Source organism: Colossoma macropomum, unplaced genomic scaffold (assembly GCF_904425465.1).
Source record: "Colossoma macropomum unplaced genomic scaffold, Colossoma_macropomum, whole genome shotgun sequence".
In the NCBI taxonomy this organism is placed as follows: Eukaryota; Metazoa; Chordata; class Actinopteri; order Characiformes; family Serrasalmidae; genus Colossoma; species Colossoma macropomum.
The window spans coordinates 310,001-331,383 of NW_023494795.1; the positions used below are offsets into that span (position 1 = coordinate 310,001).

Consider the following 21,383-nt stretch of genomic DNA (forward strand, 5'->3'; position numbering starts at 1 on the left):
ATTAAGACGCCTTTCCTTTTAACAGCACTCAATAATCGCAGGGTTCCTACACATTTTCCATTCTGGAATTCCATACTTTTCCAGACTCGAATTTCCAGACTTCTCTCAGACCTTTTCCAGGCCATGGAAAACTCGCATTTACCAGTTGAGTCCACACACAAAGTTGGGTGACGTTCCAAAAGAGGAAGTAAACTAATCACCTATACTCGTAATATTTCCTCTTAACATATTTAATAAATAATATCACCCCCCAATAAGTTTTAGTCTCTTTTATAAATAAGAATCGAAAAATTATTTAAGTTACATTTTCAGTGTCTATACAGCCTTGTTTACACACTGTGTCCATGGAAACGACGATGAACGCAGCTGTTTGGTGTCCGTAAGCGGAAAAGATATACTGTTCTGATAACTGCATCACTGCATCACTGCATAACTCAGAAAAGCTTAATATTTGGTCATTTCTGATGTGAGATATATTTAAGCTATAGAACACAGAGGGAGTGTGTTACGGCGAAATAACATCACGGCTGTGATTTGGTCGCCGTAGATCATCACAGCCGTGATGTTATTGGCGATAACACACTCCTCGAGTGTTCTATTGCTTTTGTACAACAGTTAAATAAATACAGTAATAAATTAATAAACTGGGCCGTGAACGCGGCGTTTAATATGTTTTAATGTTCGCAGTTCCTTCACCAAATTATAGTTCCTTAATGAGCAGCTTGTTTCTACGTCAGAGTAACGAGCTCCGCCCACTCGCTGCACAGCCGGCAGTTCGTTCTCCAGCTCCACACAGACCAACTGACCAAAGTCAAAGTCTGACCAAATCGGCTGTCGGTCAAATGTGATCTTCAAAGTGTCCATTTACTGTTTGTGCAAAATAAGAAGTAAAAACGTTCAAATGTCTTGAGCGTCTCCTACAGCCGTTGCTTAGCAACAGCGTCTCAGCGCAGTGATACAATGTTTGTGAAAAACCTGTGGTGTTATGGTGGAATAACAGAACGCTTCTCAACCAATCAGCTTGGCCGGAACTAACTGCATTTTCTTTGAGGCTAATTTGGTGGCGGCTGTCTGGATTTGGTACAGTTATGAGGCGTCTGGGGGCGGAGCTGATTTGCAGGCTGTGGCGTCCAGATGTAGAGGCGGCTCTGTGAAGGAGTGTGTGTCAGTCGCACGCCGGACTTATTGCCTTGCTTTCTCACACAGTGGGTAATGTTTGGGCTACACTGGCTGCCATCTTGCCTCACAGCAAAGAACGGTCTGGGTTCGATTCCCCGGCCGGGCAACCAGGGTCCTTTCTGTGTAGGAGTGTCCATGTTCCAATAGGAGACGCTAAACTGCCTCTAGGTGTGTGTGTGTGTGTGTGTGTGTGGATGTATATGTCTGTCTGCCCTGCGATGGACTGGCGACCTGTCTAGGGTGTTTCCTGTCTACTGCTCAATGACCGCTGGGATGGGCTCCAGCACCCCCCATGAAACAGGAGGATAAGCAGCTTAGATGGTGGGTGTGTGAATGGCTGTCTGCTCCAAACACCATGAAAAACACTCTGTATGATCAATTTATTTAATTTCATATTTTAGAAAACAGAATAGAACTCCGATGTACACTCTTTAAAAAGGTTCTTCAAGGGTTCTCTAGTAAAGACAATGGTTCTATATAGAACCATGAACACTCAAAGAGCCATTCGGATGATTAAACATTTCCTTGCATGGTGAAATGGTTCTTCAGGTTGAAGGAGAACGTGTTCTATTTGGTTCTATGTAGAACCTCTTCAAAAATGGTTCTATATAGCACCAAAAAGGGTTCTTCAATCGTTACAAGCTTGACATCCTAACGATGGCAGAACCCTTTTAGGTACATATACAACATATTCTCCATCAATCTGAAGAACCATTTCACTATGCAAAGAACCATTTATCATGCAAATGGTTCTTTGAGTGTTCACCGTTGTCTGTAGTAAAGATACTAAAGAACCCTTGAAGAACCATCTTCTTTAAGAGTGTAAGAAATGGTGAATGTGGGATCATTTCGGGTCACTATATTACCCAGGCCTACTCTACATAGCATGCACTCTTTCTGCCTTACTCTGCCTCTCTCACTCACTCTCTCTCTCTCTCTCTCTCACCCTTTCTCTCTCACTCTCTCTCTCGCATTCTCTCTCACTCTCTCTCTCATGCTCTCTCTCACTCTCTCTCTCTCACTCTCTCTCTCGCATTCTCTCTCACTCTCTCTCTCTCATGCTCTCTCTCTCTCTCTCTCACTCTCTCCTTCCCTCTCTCTCTCTCTCATGCTCTCTCTCTCTCTCTCTCTCTTATTCTCTCTCTCTCTCTCTCTCTCTCTCTCTCTCTCGCATTCTCTCTCACTCTCTCTCGCATTCTCTCTCTCTCACTCTCTCTCTCTTGCATTCTCTCTCTCTCTCTCTCTCGCATTCTCTCTCTCTCTCTCACTCTCTCTCTCTCTCTCTCGCATTCTCTCTCTCTCTCTCTCTCTCTCTCTCTCTCTCTCTCTCTCTCTCTCTCTTGCTCACACGTGTTAGTGATTAGGCTTTCCTGCCTGTAGGTTCAGAGGGAGCTGTGTGTTGTCTGCCAGGCTGTGATTAGATCCAGAGGCTGCAGGGAGAGGGGCCTGCTCTCCGCCGCTCTGCCCAGGAGGGAGAGGCTCAGCTGGGTGAGATGAGGACAGCCCAGGCCTAAAGAACCACAGATTCTGACACACTGAACTAACCCTTAGAACCCTCTGGAGTCAACAGTTATTACTGTCATTACATTAAATATTCAACTTACATTAAAGTACTATTTGAATATAATCATATAAATGTCTATGTAGTTTATATATAACTACCAATTACTAATAATAATGAGCCCTGTGATGGACTGGCGACCTGTCCAGGGTATAGCCTGCCTTCTGCCGCATGACCACTGGGATAGGCTCCAACTCCCCCCCGTGACCCGGAAGAATTAGAAAATGTGTGTGTGTGTGTTTAATAATGATGATATATACTTTTAAATTACAGTTCATACATATTTAAATGGAATTTATGTAGACAAACTTACTGTTCTGTACTTTGTTGGTCCTACAAGGGAAATTCAAAGTTATGTTGCTGCCTAACTATGCCCAACGTGGGAGCAGCACAGCATCACTCAAGGGCACACCTAGTCAGTCGAGGGATTTGAACCCACAACCTTCCAGTTGACGGCTTACTTTTCTACCACGAGGCCACCAGCCATTTATAATCTCATTGTGTATTGACGAGTCTGTTTGAGTCTGCATTTCTGACAAAAGTCATGGCAAAAATATAAACGACAGTTTCTCTTCACCTTCACACACACTGTTCGTTTCAATACAGAGCTCTGCCGTATCACTCAGCGCGTGATGGTTTGTATTGTGGCAAAATCTGCCTCACCGTGCGGCAAAAACATTCAGCAGATTTCAACCTTATGCAAATGAATGTGGCTGCCGCGTTGCGTTCAGCCAATCAGGCAATGTCTTTTCTCAGAGAGTAGGTAGTGGAAACTACAGCTCTCTTTCTCTTCTCTGAATCCACGACAGTTTTACAAAACAATAAAAATATCTGGGTTCACTCAGAGCTGTTGGCCGTGAGGATTTGGAGGGAAGATGCACGACTGGACAACGTTTACTTGGTTAAAGCGGGAAAGCAGAACTTCAGCCATACGGAGCTCGTAGTTTACTTGCTGTGGTAGCTTACTCACTAGTGAGACTGAGCGGGCTCACGTTCTACCTTGTGCGGATGACCGATGCATTCTGAAAATGATAAAAGTATAAAACGCAAACGTCTGTATTTTAGCCGATCAGAGATTATTCCAGATCATTTACTGCACCAGAAATGTTCAATACGGTTCCTTCATTTCCACGACAACATAAAAAAAAACACCAGCGGCCAGCAGAGAGATCCGGCACGGAACACAGCACGAAATAGTGCAAGTGGACGCCCAGCGTTATCTTCACGTGCATGTTCTAGATATGTTACTGAATAAAACTCTTCACCTGTTTTTTTTTATATATATTAACCAAATCAAAGTCTTTGCCTGTATGTTCTAGACATTTTATTGAATGGAATTCTCCACCTGCATGTTCTAGATACGTCACTGAATAAAACTCTTCACAGAGGTGAAGGTTGTTTATTGTATGGACCCCTCCCCCCGTATGTTCTGCATATAGTAGAATACAATAATACTGCTGAATAAGACTTTTCACTTGTTTTTTCTAAATACATTTACAGAAAAAATGATTCATCTGTATGTTCTAGATATTTTATTGAATTAAACTCTCCACCTGTATGTTCTAGATAAAACTGCTGAATAAGACTTTTCACGTTTTTTCTAAATACATTTATAGAAAAAAAAATTCATCTGTATGTTCTAGATATTTTATTGAATTAAACTCTCCACCTGTATGTTCTAGATAAAATTGCTGAATAAGAATTTTCACGTTTTTTCTAAACACATTTACAGAAAAAAAATATTCATCTGTATGTTCTGGATATTTTATTGCATGAAACTTCCAACCTGCATGTTCTAGATAATATTACTGAATAAGACTTCACACATTTTTTCTAAATACATTTACCAAAGAAAATGATTCATTTGCATGTTCTAGATATTTTATTGAATGAAACTCCCCACCTGTAAACTGTTAATTGGCTACATGTAACATTCATGTTTAGTTTTACGTGCCTGCTCAGTTGTAAGCATGCCTGCCTACAGCCTTTAGGTTTGTTTTGAGGAGTTCTATCGAAGTTCTTCCTTCTCTTGACAGAGGAGGGAACGTCTGAAGGCGACTCTGATCGGCGGAGAGGCGTGTCTGTTTTTTTAGGTTGAGTTCACACTGATTTTCCTGAAAATGCAGGTGCACTGCTTTGTCTTCTTATGTCTTGAGGTTCACAGTTGCGTTTTTTTGGAACACTGGTTTTGGTTTTACGTCTCCCGAGCAACAATAAGCATCAGTCAGCTGTGCTAGCTGAGCCAGCTGAGCCAGCTGAGCCAGCTGTCGTGTTGATCTGCATAGATACATATCGCTCACAGCTCTGTCACTGACCATTTTTAAAACAAGGGGCTTTTCATTTATATCGTGGTCATTTTGGTCTGTGAAATAACATTTCAGAGTTCTCAGCCACTGCAACCGTCACCGAAGGCCCACCTTCCTCCTGATCTGATTGGTCAGCATAGGAAAAACAAAAACAGCCTAACTGGAGTTGAAATTTGCTTTGAGTTTACATTTTTTCTACTCATGGTACCTGGAGCACTCCGCACAAAAACCAGCACACAAAACACGTCTCTCCCATTGAAAACTGCAGGAAAAAGGTGGTCCGCCAAAAAGGCGTCCAGTGTGAACTCCCCCTGATGAGCACGCAGACTGTTCAATGATTAAGCTGTGTTGTAGAGGTACAGGCGATACCCGTGAGATCCTTAGAGAAGCGTACAGTGGAGGAATAAATCACAATAAAGATAACTTATCTCCATGTTGCCCCACCAAGACTGCAGTACCATCAAGAAAACACACAGACGCACAAATTAACAGCACAAATACAAACGTGGAACATGAACTGTGTTTAGACCACAACCATAGAAGCCAGAAACATACATTCAGCAGCTGCACCATTTCCTGCGCATGTAAATGTCTGAAAGCATGATGAGGTTTCACACACTCACACGCGTGTGCACACACACCGTCCCCACTACCATAACACACACTCGCTCACCTTACACCCCACACAGGAAACAGGGCCTCCGAGTCGGAGCAGAGTGTGTCAATGGAACTGAAGTCACACTAAACCGTCTGACTTTCCACTGAGGCTCACTTTCCACACACACACACACACACACACACACACACACACACACACACACACTGTGTGCGCTGTTAATTCAGATCAAAGCCTCCATATGTGTGTCAAGTGCTTTCTACTTACTTTTTAGACTATGCCACTTCTTGAACTCTCACCACTAACACACACACACACACACACACACACACACACCAGCCTTGTGCCTTTTTACCTTCTCACTGTTCCTCAGACCTGCTTCTACTTTTCCACTTGCTTTGACTTTCCTTCACCCGTTCTCGGTCTGAGTAACCTAACCATCAGCGGTTCTCCTTCTATACATTACAGGCCTCTGAGGATGCCTCATCATTTTGTTCCAGATCCTGGTTCTAAGCCGTTTTGTCTATGGGAAAAATGAATGACATTTTCTGAAGTAACCCCTTATCGTGCTCTATGGTTAACCAAGTTCCAGGAGATGTACATGTTGTTGTACATATGTTTTCCTCTTTAATGTCACATGGGTTGCCAGATTTCAGTGGCAAAACTGAGACAGGCCAGGGGGTTTGGGGTGTGCTGAGGAGGTGCTGAGGAGGTGCTGAGGAGGTGCTGAGCAGGCAAGCATCCAATATTTCTTAATCATGCCCCCATTTATTAATTTGGGCATGTTTTTGTGCTTTAAAACTGTTTGATAATTGTTTTTATTAAATCTACCCACATGGGCTCACATGATCGCTTGATGATCGGTGGTGATTGGTGGAATATGCACCAGTGCAAAGCCTAGAACGCCACAGCCGCAGTGGTTGGTGTAGTGTAGCGGGTAACACCTCTGCCTTTTACGCAGCCTTCTATGCTGCCTTCTACGCTGTAGACTTGGGTTCAGTCCCCTGCCTGGGTATGCACCCTACACTATACCACTAAGAGTCCTTGGGCAAGACTCCCAACACTACCTTCGCCCACCTGTGTAAAATGATCAAACTGTAAGTCGCCCTGGATAAGAATGTCTACCAAATGCTGTAAATGTAAATGTGTGCATGCGAGTGAAAGGAAGAACGGTGGGGAGTGCAAAGGCAGGGCTAGAATGGCATTTAACCTACTTCAACAATTGGAATACATTTAGAGTAATTAAGACATTTTAACATCCGGTCAACAGTCCCAACTGGACACCGGAGCTCAAAACCGGATTTTCCCATCTAAAACTGGATGCCTGGCAACCCTAAATAGCACTTAAAGCATTTAAATTAGTCATTAAAGCTGCACTATGAAAGCTTTGGGGATTTGGAGACCTCTCTGGTGGAAATGTGTAATTGCATGCAGTGTATATTTCATAATGTGGGTTGTATTTTTTATTCTCCTAAATTTTTAATACTACTACTTTCAATTTTAACAAAAAAAAATCTGACATAGGGCAGCTTTAAGTTTTATAGAATTAAGGAAATTTGTCATTTAGTTAAATCTGGCCATTTACATTATGAAATGATGCTTGTGATTAATGCATACAAAAAAATAAATAGTCTAAATATTGCGACATACATGCTGCATGCAAGCTTACACTCCTACGAAAGATGGTTCTTCAAGGGTTCTTTAGTAAAGACTATAGTTCTATATAGAACCATAAACACTCAAAAAACCACTTGTATGCTGAAGTGGTTCTTCAGATTGTGTTGTATATGGTTCTATAACAGCACCTTTTCAAAAAGGGTTCTTCAATTGCTTCAACTTTACATTGTAACAGTAACAGAACCATATTGGTGCTATATAGAACCATATACAACACATCCTCCATCAATCTGAAGAATCATTTCACCATGCAAAGAACCATTTAAGCATGCAAATGGTTCTTTGAGTGTTCATAGTTCTATATAGAGCCACTGCCTTTACTAAAGAACCCGTGAAGAACCATCTTTTTAAGACGTACAACATCACACATTAATATTGACATCATAGGACTGGCAACCACACCAAAATACCCAGGGAAAACCAGCAAGTTTTGTCGAGTGTGGTAGTTTAGGGGTCACTGGCTGTACAGATTAAGTAACCATTGTTTTTGTATCACAGTGTTGAAGTAGCGTGTCGTTAACATCAGGGCTTAAACTGGGCCTAAAGCTGAGCTCAGGAACCTTCAGGTGAACAGCAAACGGAGCTCAGCTGAAATACGATAAACTGAGCCGACAGATAACATCTACTCAGTTAAGGGACACGCCCACTGCACGCTTTGTCAGAATGAGAAAATATTAATAAGAATATTAACCCTTGTGTGGTGATGTGTTTGTTACTCAGTGGTCTGCTGGACCCACCGCATTATTGTTTATTAAATCAATACAGCCATAACAATTAACATAAAAATATCAGATGTTTAAAATATCACAAGTGGCCAGCGTAGGGTTCTCCTTTAGCAGCTGTAGCCAATCAGCAGCCTGTCCATGTTGTCAACCCTCACACACACACACACACACATATACAAACACATACACACTCAGGCACACACACACTAACAGCAGGCCATGTAGGAGGAGAACAGAGTGAAGGACACAGCACCTCCACACTTTTACTCCCCGCGGGTTCAGCCCAACACCACATGTGTAATATAAATGTGTGGGGGGTGAACAGAGTGAAGACACTGAAAATGGGTTATTTTATATGTTCTTCACAGAAAATGAGCGAAGGCCAAGAATCTGAGGCTGAAATCATAATAAATCACATCATTTTTTCTTTTGGTAAACACTGAAAATGGGTCCCACATACACTGAACAGGCCAAAATCCTGATTTAACCCCTGGTTATAGTAGTGGCTTCACTTAACCTACTCAACTAAAACTTATTGACGTCAATTAAACGCATGGCAGTGTTAGCATGCACTGCATGTAATATCTGTATTTGATATATTTAAGGACTTCCAGGTCCGGAAGTCCATTTTCAAAAATTCCATTCAGTTTTCCCAAAGACTAAAAATAGGCCTAACCAGAAAATGGAGCACAGTCGCAGAGCTCTATTCTCTCTCTCTCTCTCTCTCTCTCTCTCTCTCTCTCTCACCCACCTCTTCTTTTCTGCAGCGGGCGAGCATTTCTTCCATCTCTCTCCTGCTGATGCGGTACGGTTCTCCAGCCTGGTAGGTGATTCTGGGGACGGGTCTCCTTCGGAGACTGATGTCCCAGCCCTGACGACTACGCTTACGTCCACTATCACCCTACACGCGGCAAAAGAAGAGCCAAATCAAACAAAAACTCAGGCCATTAAGCACTTAAGCACTTAAGCACTACTGACAGTTAATTAGTTTTAACGAAGAGATTGAACAAAGTAAGATATTAAATGATTTGACTGGTTAATTTACACAAGACTGTAAAAACGCATACAGCAGATTCATACTGGATTAAATCACTCGACAATTATTACCGTCAGACTGTAAAACTACACACGCTGCAGATTCATACTGGATTAAAATCGCTCCACAATTATTACCGTCAGACTGTAAAACTACACACGCTGCAGATTCATACTGGATTATAATCACTCGACAATTATTACCGTCAGACTGTAAAACTACACACACTGCAAATTCATACTGGATTAAAATCGCTCCACAGTTATTATTGTCAGACTGTAAAACTACACACTGCAGATTCATACTGGATTAAAATCACTCCACAATTATTACTGTCAGACTGTAAAACTACACACACTGCAGATTCATACTGGATTAAAATCGCTCCACAATTATTACCGTCAGACTGTAAAACTACACACACTGCAGATTCATACTGGATTAAAATCACTTGACAATTATTACCGTCAGACTGTAAAACTACACACACTGCAGATTCATACTGGATTAAAATCACTCGACAATTATTACCGTCAGACTGTAAAACTACACACACTGCAGATTCATACTGGATTAAAATCACTCGACAATTATTACCGTCAGACTGTAAAACTACACACTGCAGATTCATACTGGATTAAAATCGCTCCACAATTAATACCGTCAGACTGTAAAAACTACACGCACTGCAGATTCATACTGGATTAAAATCGCTCCACAATTATTACTGTCAGACCGTAAAACTACACACTGCAGATTCATACTGGATTAAAATCGCTCCACAATTATTACTGTCAGACTGTAAAACTACACACACTGCAGATTCATACTGGATTAAAATCACTCCACAATTATTACTGTCAGACTGTAAAACTACACACACTGCAGATTCATACTGGATTAAAATCACTCCACAATTATTACTGTCAGACTGTAAAACTACACACACTGCAGATTCATACTGGATTAAAATCACTCCACAATTATTACTGTCAAACTGTAAAACTACACACACTGCAGATTCATACTGGATTAAAATCGCTCCACAATTATTACTGTCAGACTGTATAAACTACACACACTGCAGATTCATACTGGATTAAAATCACTCCACAATTATTACTGTCAGACTGTAAAACTACACACACTGCAGATTCATACTGGATTAAAATCACTCCACAATTATTACTGTCAGACTGTAAAACTACACACACTGCAGATTCATACTGGATTAAAATCACTGCACAATTATTACTGTCACACTAAAACTACACACTGCAGATTCATACTGGATTATAATCACTCCACAATTATTACTGTCACACTAAAACTACACACACTGCAGATTCATACTGGATTAAAATCACTCCACAATTATTACAGTCAGACTGTAAAACTACACACACTGCAGATTCATACTGGATTAAAATCACTCCACAATTATTACAGTCAGACTGTAAAAACTACACACACTGCAGATTCATACTGGATTAAAATCACTCCACAATTATTACTATCAGACTGTAAAACTACACACACTGCAGATTCATACTGGATTATAATCACTCCACAATTATTACTGTCAGACTGTAAAACTACACACACTGCAGATTCATACTGGATTAAAATCACTCCACAATTATTACAGTCAGACTGTAAAACTACACACACTGCAGATTCATACTGGATTAAAATCACTCCACAATTATTACTGTCAAACTGTAAAACTACACACACTGCAGATTCATACTGGATTATAATCACTCCACAATTATTAACATCAGACTGTAAAACTACACACACTGCAGATTCATACTGGATTAAAATCACTCCACAATTATTACAGTCAGACTGTAAAACTACACACACTGCAGATTCATACTGGATTAAAATCACTCCACAATTATTACAGTCAGACTGTAAAACTACACACACTGCAGATTCATACTGGATTAAAATCGCTCCACAATTATTACAGTCAGACTGTAAAACTACACACACTGCAGATTCATACTGGATTAAAATCACTCCACAATTATTACTGTCAGACTGTAAAACTACACACACTGCAGATTCATACTGGATTAAAATCGCTCCACAATTATTACAGTCAGACTGTAAAACTACACACACTGCAGATTCATACTGGATTAAAATCACTCCACAATTATTACAGTCAGACTGTAAAACTACACACACTGCAGATTCATACTGGATTAAAATCACTCCACAATTATTACAGTCAGACTGTAAAAACTACACACACTGCAGATTCATACTGGATTAAAATCGCTCCACAATTATTACAGTCAGACTGTAAAACTACACACACTGCAGATTCATACTGGATTAAAATCACTCCACAATTATTACAGTCAGACCGTAAAAACTACACACACTGCAGATTCATACTGGATTAAAATCACTCCACAGTTATTACTGTTACACTGTAAAAAACTACACACACTGCAGATTCATACTGGATTATAATCACTCGACAATTATTACTGTCAGACTGTAAAACTACACACACTGCAGATTCATACTGGATTAAAATCACTCCACAATTATTACCATCAGACTGTAAAACTACACACACTGCAGATTCATACTGGATTAAAATCACTCCACAATTATTACAGTCAGACTGTAAAACTACACACACTGCAGATTCATACTGGATTATAAATCACTCCACAATTATTACCGTCAGACTGTAAAACTACACACACTGCAGATTCATGCTGGATTAAAATCGCTCCACAATTATTACCGTCAGACTGTAAAACTACACACACTGCAGATTCATACTGGATTAAAATCACTCCACAATTATTACAGTCAGACTGTAAAACTACACACACTGCAGATTCATACTGGATTAAAATCACTCCACAATTATTACCGTCAGACTGTAAAACTACACACACTGCAGATTCATACTGGATTAAAATCGCTCCACAATTATTACCATCAGACTGTAAAACTACACACACTGCAGATTCATACTGGATTATAATCACTCCACAATTATTACCGTCAGACTGTAAAACTACACACACTGCAGATTCATACTGGATTAAAATCACTCCACAATTATTACCGTCAGACTGTAAAACTACACACACTGCAGATTCATACTGGATTAAAATCACTCCACAATTATTACGTCAGACTGTAAAACTACACACACTGCAGATTCATACTGGATTAAAATCGCTCCACAATTATTACTGTCAGACTGTAAAACTACACACACTGCAGATTCATGCTGGATTAAAATCGCTCCACAATTATTACTGTCAGACTGTAAAACTACACACACTGCAGATTCATACTGGATTATAATCACTCCACAATTATTACTGTCACACTAAAACTACACACACTGCAGATTCATACTGGATTATAATCACTCCACAATTATTACAGTCAGACTGTAAAACTACACACACTGCAGATTCATACTGGATTAAAATCGCTCCACAATTATTACAGTCAGACTGTAAAACTACACACACTGCAGATTCATACTGGATTAAAATCACTCCACAATTATTACCATCACAGTAAAACTACACACACTGCAGATTCATACTGGATTATAATCGCTCCACAATTATTACCATCACAGTAAAACTACACACACTGCAGATTCATACTGGATTATAATCACTCCACAATTATTACGTCAGACTGTAAAACTACACACACTGCAGATTCATACTGGATTATAATCACTCCACAATTATTACAGTCAGACTGTAAAACTACACACACTGCAGATTCATACTGGATTATAATCACTCCACAATTATTACCGTCAGACTGTAAAACTACACACACTGCAGATTCATGCTGGATTAAAATCGCTCCACAATTATTACCGTCAGACTGTAAAACTACACACACTGCAGATTCATACTGGATTAAAATCACTACAATTATTACTGTCAGACTGTAAAACTACACACACTGCAGATTCATACTGGATTAAAATCGCTCCACAATTATTACTGTCAGACTGTAAAACTACACACACTGCAGATTCATGCTGGATTAAAATCGCTCCACAATTATTACCGTCAGACTGTAAAAACTACACACACTGCAGATTCATACTGGATTAAAATCGCTCCACAATTATTACTGTTACACTAAAACTACACACACTGCAGATTCATACTGGATTAAAATCGCTCCACAATTATTACAGTCAGACTGTAAAAACTACACACACTGCAGATTCATACTGGATTAAAATCGCTCCACAATTATTACCGTCAGACTGTAAAAACTACACACACTGCAGATTCATACTGGATTAAAATCGCTCCACAATTATTACCATCAGACTGTAAAAACTACACACACTGCAGATTCATACTGGATTAAAATCGCTCCACAATTATTACCGTCAGACTGTAAAAACTACACACACTGCAGATTCATACTGGATTAAAATCGCTCCACAATTATTACTGTCAGACTGTAAAACTACACACACTGCAGATTCATACTGGATTAAAATTGCTCCACAGTTATTACTGTTACACTGTAAAAAACTACACACACTGCAGATTCATACTGGATTAAAATTGCTCCACAATTATTACTGTCAGATTGTAAAAACCAGAGAAAGTGCAGATTCATACTGGATTAAAATGAGATCTTGTAGGTAACCACCTAGAGAATTTTCCCAGATACCCAGTGAAGATGACATCCAGTACAAATATATATGTATATATATATAAGTACAGTGAACAGTGTTTACCTCTCCTCTGCTGGTATCACTACTGCTACCATCATCTTCTATATCTGAGAAAGAGAAAGAAAGAGATTTATGTAAGGATCTGTGCAGTGGATGATAAATTACACTACATTTATATATTCTCAAAGATCCAGCTGTAATTTCAAAACTCTTCATTATTGGACACAAATTAAATTTTTAAGATAATCTGGTGCAAATGGCAAACCTCAGGAATGTTATGTACTGTAAAGTATTACATTTTAAATTCTAGTAATCATATTACAGATACTAAGTTAATAAGAATCACATTACTTGTGTTACTCATACATTTCCATTAATCCCGTGCGATGGCTCTTAAACGTAAGTTTCCTCTATATAGATTCTCTGAGCCTGTGTTTGTGTGTAATTTGCGCTACCTGCGAAAGCTCACAGAGCAGTTTTGTGAATATAAGCAGCACAGGTGCAGGAATTTCTCTAAACTCAACAAGCAATTCAATGAAGCATCTAACTGAGCCAAAGTGAAACTGATTGATAAAGATCTCCATGCTGAAGATGCGAGAGCCTCAAATCCACCTACACAGGCCTGGCTAGATTTTCATTCAAGAACAGCTTTGAATTTTGTTTATAAAAAAATAAATAAGAAATTTCTTCTTAAAACCCACTTACACCGTTTTTATGAAGATTCTGACGTCGACTTCTCAAGAACACATTTAAGGACAAAGGATGATATTGGTGAATGAGGCCCATCGTTTTGAGGCAGCTGGGTTTGAAAATCGTTCCTACTGGCTAGTTTCTCGGACCATTTGAATTATTCCAATGATGTTTACTGTGATTGGCTATTTCTTTCTAAATAAAGTGGAAAGACTATTGAATTCCATCTTCCGGTTGGCACAGATGTGTTTGTATTTCAGAGTAGCACAGAAGCAAAGTCACAAGTAACGGGATCACTTTTTCCAGGAATCTACGGAGCCCCGCTGGTGACATCCCATATAAATAAAAATAACGTGTGGCCACACCTTGTTAACTTGTGGGAATGAGATAAGTACGTCGTGGCCACAACTTGGTAAGGCGTGGGAATGAGATAATGCCTTGCTAAGTTGTGGCCATGCATTAGGATCTTGTTCCCACACCTTACTATGTCGTGGCCACGCATTAGTTTTATTTATACAGGACGTCACCAGCGCGGCTCTGTAGTAATCCCATTACAGCTTGAGGTAAATAATCAGTCATTTACAATGTCTTACATTTTTGGAGTCACAACCTCAAGAAATGAATCCTTCAGTCCAAAACAAAGAGCAACTATTCCATGTTTTCCTTTGTATATTTCATGAAGAAATTGGCAAAAATCATAAAGTTATAACATGCATAAAAGCTACGAGTGAAGGTATCCTGAAGTTTCTTTTGCTGTGTCGGCTTCTGTTAGAAAAGCTTTACAGAAAATGTATCCTCTGTATCTAGAACTGCTCCTCAACCGGTGGAACTAAAGTTCCGTGACTCACGTTTTTCTGGGTGTTCGCGTTTCCGGCGCCCACGTTTCTTCCGTGGAGTGGAGGGGGTGGAGTTTTCATTCTGACTGGCCTTGTCTGACCCGTTCTGGTGGGAGGAGTCAGGGGAAGAGTCATGCCCCTGCAAAGCACCCTGGGAAACACCATTTTCATTTTCACCATTGCACTCCGTCTCCTTCACCCCGACCACGCCCTCCTTGAGAGATTCACAACTGTCCACCTGCGGCAGAAAACAGAGCGAGTGAGAAAGAATAATTTAACAAAGGAAAATGAGCACGTGATCATCTCCTGTGGACGAATGTATATATTACATAATAGTAATACTTACTTACATAGCTTTCCACATCTGTTATACACACTTTTCCTCTTCTTTACCGATTATTACTATTTTTTCTGTCTTGTATTCATTTAGCTTAAACAACAGCTATTAATCCAGCTTGTAATGCTGGATAAACAGATTACCAGGCTTTCTACAACACCGACACAGCCTGGCGCTACAGACATGTACGGCTGTCTATCAACTGCACAACTATGAAAATTGACTTCATGCTTCTCTATTATCTGACCCAGCGGCAAAAAACAGGCAAATAAAAGTGGGCCAAGTACAGAGCCTTGAGGTACACCACACAGAAAACCAGGTTTTAAGAAGGATTCTGTGATTCAACATCAAATGTAGCAGGTTAATCCAGACGTTTAAGCACAGAAACACCACCTTTATCAGCACTTATTCCCAGATCATTTACTACTTTCACTAATGATGCTTTATTGCGACGACTTGATCTCAAGATAGGAATTTTTCACTCGTTTTCACGTATGTAAACATTGTTTTTTCAAGTTAAGGTCAGAGACTGGTTTATAGATGCTCAGAATGAAATATTCAACATTACATTTCTACAGCAAAGGTCTCACAACTGCTATTTTGTGTGTATCTGGACACATGTCGGTTTCCAAAAAGCAGATTACAATGTCTAACACAATTAGAAAAAGGTGTCAAATACTCATTTAAAGCAAATACTACTCATCAAAAGTTTGTAAGACTCACAAAAAAGATATTTTTACTTTATTTTTTTCAAGAGCTAATGAATAATATTCTTATTTAGATTATTAACACTAAATGGTTTGACTAAATACAGCAATGGTGTGTGCAGAACTGATTGTTGATGAGTTCAGCTCCTGGTGGTTCTCCTGCAGTTTTATTGTAGCCCTAATCAGATCCACCTGATTCCCCATTCAGATGTTAAAGAATTAAAAACTGCTCAATGTTGGGAACGGATATCGTCAAAGACAGTTAAGAATGCTTTTACGATTGAATACATTAGAGTAAGAATACAGCACAGCAGCACCACTGGAATATTCTAGAACAACTTCTTTAGTTAAACTAGATATTAGTAAGCATGTTGTTGTGTTAACTGTTGTCAAATTGCCCTGATTGTAAAATACAGCTTCCATAACTTTGGCCAGCAGCCCATCGTTAGTGATACTGCACACTGTCCTGGAATTTTGCAAGAGAATGCAATAAGCTTCGCAGATGTGTATCTGATTTCTTGTCTTTGAGCGCATGAGCGGTGTATGTGTCACTGAGAGAATGGGAATGTGTGGGTGTATTTTTAGAGCGGTGCTGTCCCAATTGCATGCCTGAATGTCATTCGTATTAGCCACAATGATAAAGTGCTAATGCAAATCGCTGTTGTCGGAAGAAAACCTCGTATCTCCATTTTTTATAGTTTATCACATAATTTGAAAATACCTGTTGCTCTTTACATTGTGTGTCAATTTCATGATGAATGGACTAAAAGAAACGACCCAAAATGACTTGGAAAGAAGTCTGATTCCATTGACTTACATTGAAAGTAAAGTAGGTTTATTCCTTCTCCTGTAAAGTTACCATTTTGGAGATACGAGGTTTTGTTTCCGACAACAGTGAAATATGAATGAAAACTGCAAAATATAAATGCACGCAGGCTTCAGATGTTTTAATGTAAATAATGAGTATTATTGACTCTGCATGTCTTATAGAAGTGTTGTGTTCTTTGCCTACTACACTAAGATCTCTCTCTCAAGCAGATCTAGATCTGTCTCCCAGACTGGATCCAGCCCCTATTTTAGCGGATCCGGCACTTCGTCTATGTTCTAAATATGGTAAATATAGAGATCTATAAAGAAAAATCACAATATTTTCTTCAAACAACTCAACGTCTATAACAATACCATGTGGAAAAGTTACATAACAAGAAGCTTGCTTGCTCATTCCATGTCATTTTCAACGCTTCTTTGGGCGCAAAGAAAGAGAAATGGTAATAAAATCAATAAAATCAATACTGACGCTGTTTATCACTCGCAAGTGCACACATGCTGTTCAAAAGCTTTCAGTAATACTGGGCAAAACTACAGACTTGTGAGCAGTAGTGGCGCCAGGACTGCTATTTTGGATCGGCATGACAAACTCACGGGTCGGCTGAAACCTTGAGTTTCACTCTCATAGGCGGTGATAATAATAATGATAATAATAATAATGATAAAGTTTATTTATATAGCACCTTTCATACATTAAAAATGCAGCTCAAAGTGCTTCACTGTACAAAGTAAAAACAACAGAGGAAAAAGAGAAAAAAATTCTAAAAAATAAACAAATAATAAATAAGTTGGAGCACACAAAAACAGACCACATTATAAGACCAGTGATGGTCTTAGAAAAGGTTTTTCTTTGACAAACCTTCGGCTCATTCCGAGGTCGAAACACTTCAGTGTTTCTGATATATATATTATTTTACAAATGTATTGTTGCTGCTGCTTATAATTTTATGAAATGTCATGTTTCAATTACAAAGCTCTGCAGAGGGCTTTTAATTTCAAACGACGGCTACAGAATGTGGACAAATGTTGTGCGAACAGTCAGAGCTGAGTCAGAGAACTTGTAGAGTGGAGAATTGCCACTCCGGGGTTCGGGGTTTCTCAAACGCTAGAGGGCGCTCCCGAGCGAGTCCAAAATGAATGGGTTAAGATGGAGCATTTGAGCAAAATCATAGTTTATAAAAACTTAAAACATTTTTAATGTAAAAATACATTCCTTTCCTGAACACAGAGCAGCATAAAACATTTTAACACCGCTGTTATATTTTTAAGAGCTTTTAAACTCGAATTATAGGCGTTTAAAACGGCGCCTCATGTACGTTCATGACGTCTGTGAGCACGAACAGCCAATAAGCCGTTCTGCTCGCCAACCAATCAGCACTCAGTAGCAGTAATGTTAGCGTCCTGCTGCCCAAAACCTGTTTGCTGTGGGACAAAGGAAAAATACAGGTGAGTTTTCTTTGCTTTTTTAGTGAAATACAAACTTAAACTATCCAAAATCACAGGAAAGTTGTGGGCGAGTGGTTAGAAGCTATTTTAACTTTTCGTTTTTACCCATTTAGCTCCATTTAGTCATTGAGGACTCACTTGTGGGCGCCCTCTGGCATTTTGCAGTCATGTTCTTGATATAACAAGGGAAATAGGAAGTGTCCAGGCTCCTCATCAACCGGCTCTGGCTGAGTTGAGCTGAAGTGTCGAACGAAACGGTCATCAGCGGAGTGGACAATTCAGACCGTTTTAGCAAGCTGTAGTTTACTTAGGCTAACTTAGCACACTGTGAGGAGGTTGGATTGACCTTTGCAATGTTACAAAGTTCAGTTTTGGTCTTGACCCGGTCCTGGATTGTGGGGTGTTGGTGGTGGGGGGGGGGTGTTCTGGCCTGCCACCACTGCTGAAAAAAATTCCCAGAGGAAACACTGCGCATAGTAAATGCCTCACTGTAATGTTTACTGTTTAATGTTTAATGTTTGTGGGTCTGGCTTCTTGGTAGCGCCCAATCATACCACCATCACTTTTACTAACTACTCACATGCTAGAGGCTGCGTGTTGAGGTGACGTTCGTTTGATTCTTAACAGCCTCATTAACACCCGCTTTAGTTGTAGGATTCAATGTTATGGGGTCTCGTCATTTATAAAGCCCTGCTCATCAGTTTTTTTTTTAACAATATTTGTGACGCACACACACCTCTGTAGTAAAGGAGTCCTGCATTATTCATATTTGAAGCTGTGGTATTACTTCCAAGTCTCAATGTAGTGCACAAAACCACATACATTAACCACACACGTCTGTAAAAAGACTAACACCGTCATTCACGTTTACTCGTCATTACACAACCTCTCTGCACCTCCCTCTCGCTTCTTCACTCTGTGAAGATGAGTGGGCTTCACATCATCCGTGTACCAAAGCTACAGCTGGACTCCAGGCTCGTACCCAAACTGAACTGCAATGTCTGTAATTAATCGAGATTGGTAAACACGCATTTTTGAAGGACATCATTCCCATTATCCAAGTTCTGCGGCCGGGACGATGTCAAAAACTATCCTGTGACTGATTAAGAGGATCAGCGCTGGAGTTTAATGGGGGCAGACAGTGCCTCAGTAATGGTACTTAAGTACCGTACTTCAGCATTACTTTGGACGATCTGTACTTTACTAGACTACTGTTGAAGTTGAATACATGTACTTTCACCCAAATACTTTTACAAGAGAAAAAATGTACTTTTACTCCGGACGTTTTCATTTAGATCTCATTATAGATCTCAGCACTTATTACAAAACTCAAAAGCCCAGAGATTTTCTGCTTTTTCTCGTCAGTCTGTCAAGTTTGTGTGCATTTGAATCTACTAAGACAACCAACTATGCTGATTTTCTTTTTTGTGCATCCACTTTTGACTTTTGGGATCATTTAAACGTGGACACTTTCTCGCTTTCACTCCAGTGCATTTCTGGCTCTATGATTTTGCTTGAGCCAAAGTTTGATGCAGCACCCACACTTTCACTGAAGTGTTGTTTTTATTGTACTTTTTTCTACCTATAGAATTTTTTCAATATAAAATAAATTGCACATATATGTACACACATACTTATCACCACTGTCATAAGAGAACTAAATGTGTTCATTTGTTTCTACACCGTTTGAAAACATAGCAGCTGCCACTTATAATGGGAAAACATGTAATGATGAACAGACCAACAGAAATGGCAAATAATTAACTGTATTTACTAAGTTTAAGTTACATTTAGGCCTGAAGTTAAGAATGTTTTCTCCTTTTCCAATGAAGACAGATACTAGGATTTCTTGCGATATACAGTACCAAGCAAATAATCTAATATATTATTTATCCTGTTATCAAACTATATTTAAAAGGCTATTTAATAAAGCATTAAGCATTTATTTACACAGAAAACCTTAATACTACAATAAATACAACTACCATTTACGCAATGAGTTATGATTTTATCTACAATTGAATGTCAAAGTTTGGACAACCCTGGTGACTGGATTGTTAGGTACTTGTTAGGACTGTAAGAATTGATGACAGTTATAAATTGATAACAATTCCAATTTATACTCCCTCAATTCCATAATGTAATACATTCTGTGGCTCTTTCGCATAACACTGAACAACCACAGACTCCAAAGCAGCTGACTGAGATTCTGAAAATGAAGCTAACTGTGCCTACAAAGCAAGGACGCCTATAAAAAAGATATCAAAATGCTTCCAGCTGTCCGACATCTTATTAAGGAATGGCAGTTAAGGGGAACTGTGAAACTCAAGGCAAAATCTGGAGGACCAAGAAAATTCTCTGATAGAACTGCCTGTATGCTGGCCAGAAAGGCAAAGCAAAACCCCCACATGACAGCAAAGGACCTGCAGGAAAGTTTAGATGATGCACCGTTTTCTCGGCAATGTTGTTGCAAAAACCTGATCTGCATGGAAGAGTCATCAGAAGCAAACTTTAACCCCATCACCAAAGCCAACATCCGAAGTGTGCAAAACAACATCTTGATAAGCCAGAGGCGTTTTGAAAACAAGTGTTGTGGACAGATGAAGTAAAAATGAAACCCTTAAGGCCTGCATTTGATGAAAAAACACTGTGCCACTGTTAAGCATGGGGGTGGATCTGTTATGCTTTGGGGATGTGTGGCAGCCAGTGGCACAGGACACGCTGCATG

At 39.6% G+C, this 21,383-nt stretch overlaps 1 protein-coding gene across 11 annotated transcripts in view; it reads right to left on the reverse strand.

Moving 5' to 3' along the window:
• The window catches only part of dnmt3aa (DNA (cytosine-5-)-methyltransferase 3 alpha a), a 135,378-nt gene that overhangs the window by 51,161 nt on the left and 62,834 nt on the right, over nucleotides 1–21,383 (reverse strand). For 9 of the 11 annotated variants that reach the window (XM_036581102.1, XM_036581101.1, XM_036581099.1 and 6 more), the window contains 3 exons: nucleotides 15,350–15,575; nucleotides 13,875–13,918; nucleotides 8,816–8,965 (listed from right to left, as the gene is read on the reverse strand). In XM_036581102.1, the coding sequence (XP_036436995.1) occupies nucleotides 8,816–8,965; nucleotides 13,875–13,918; nucleotides 15,350–15,575 (420 nt within the window). The remainder of the gene's footprint in view (nucleotides 1–8,815; nucleotides 8,966–13,874; nucleotides 13,919–15,349; nucleotides 15,576–21,383) is intronic. The other 2 variants (XM_036581110.1, XM_036581109.1) reach the window with 1 other exon arrangement.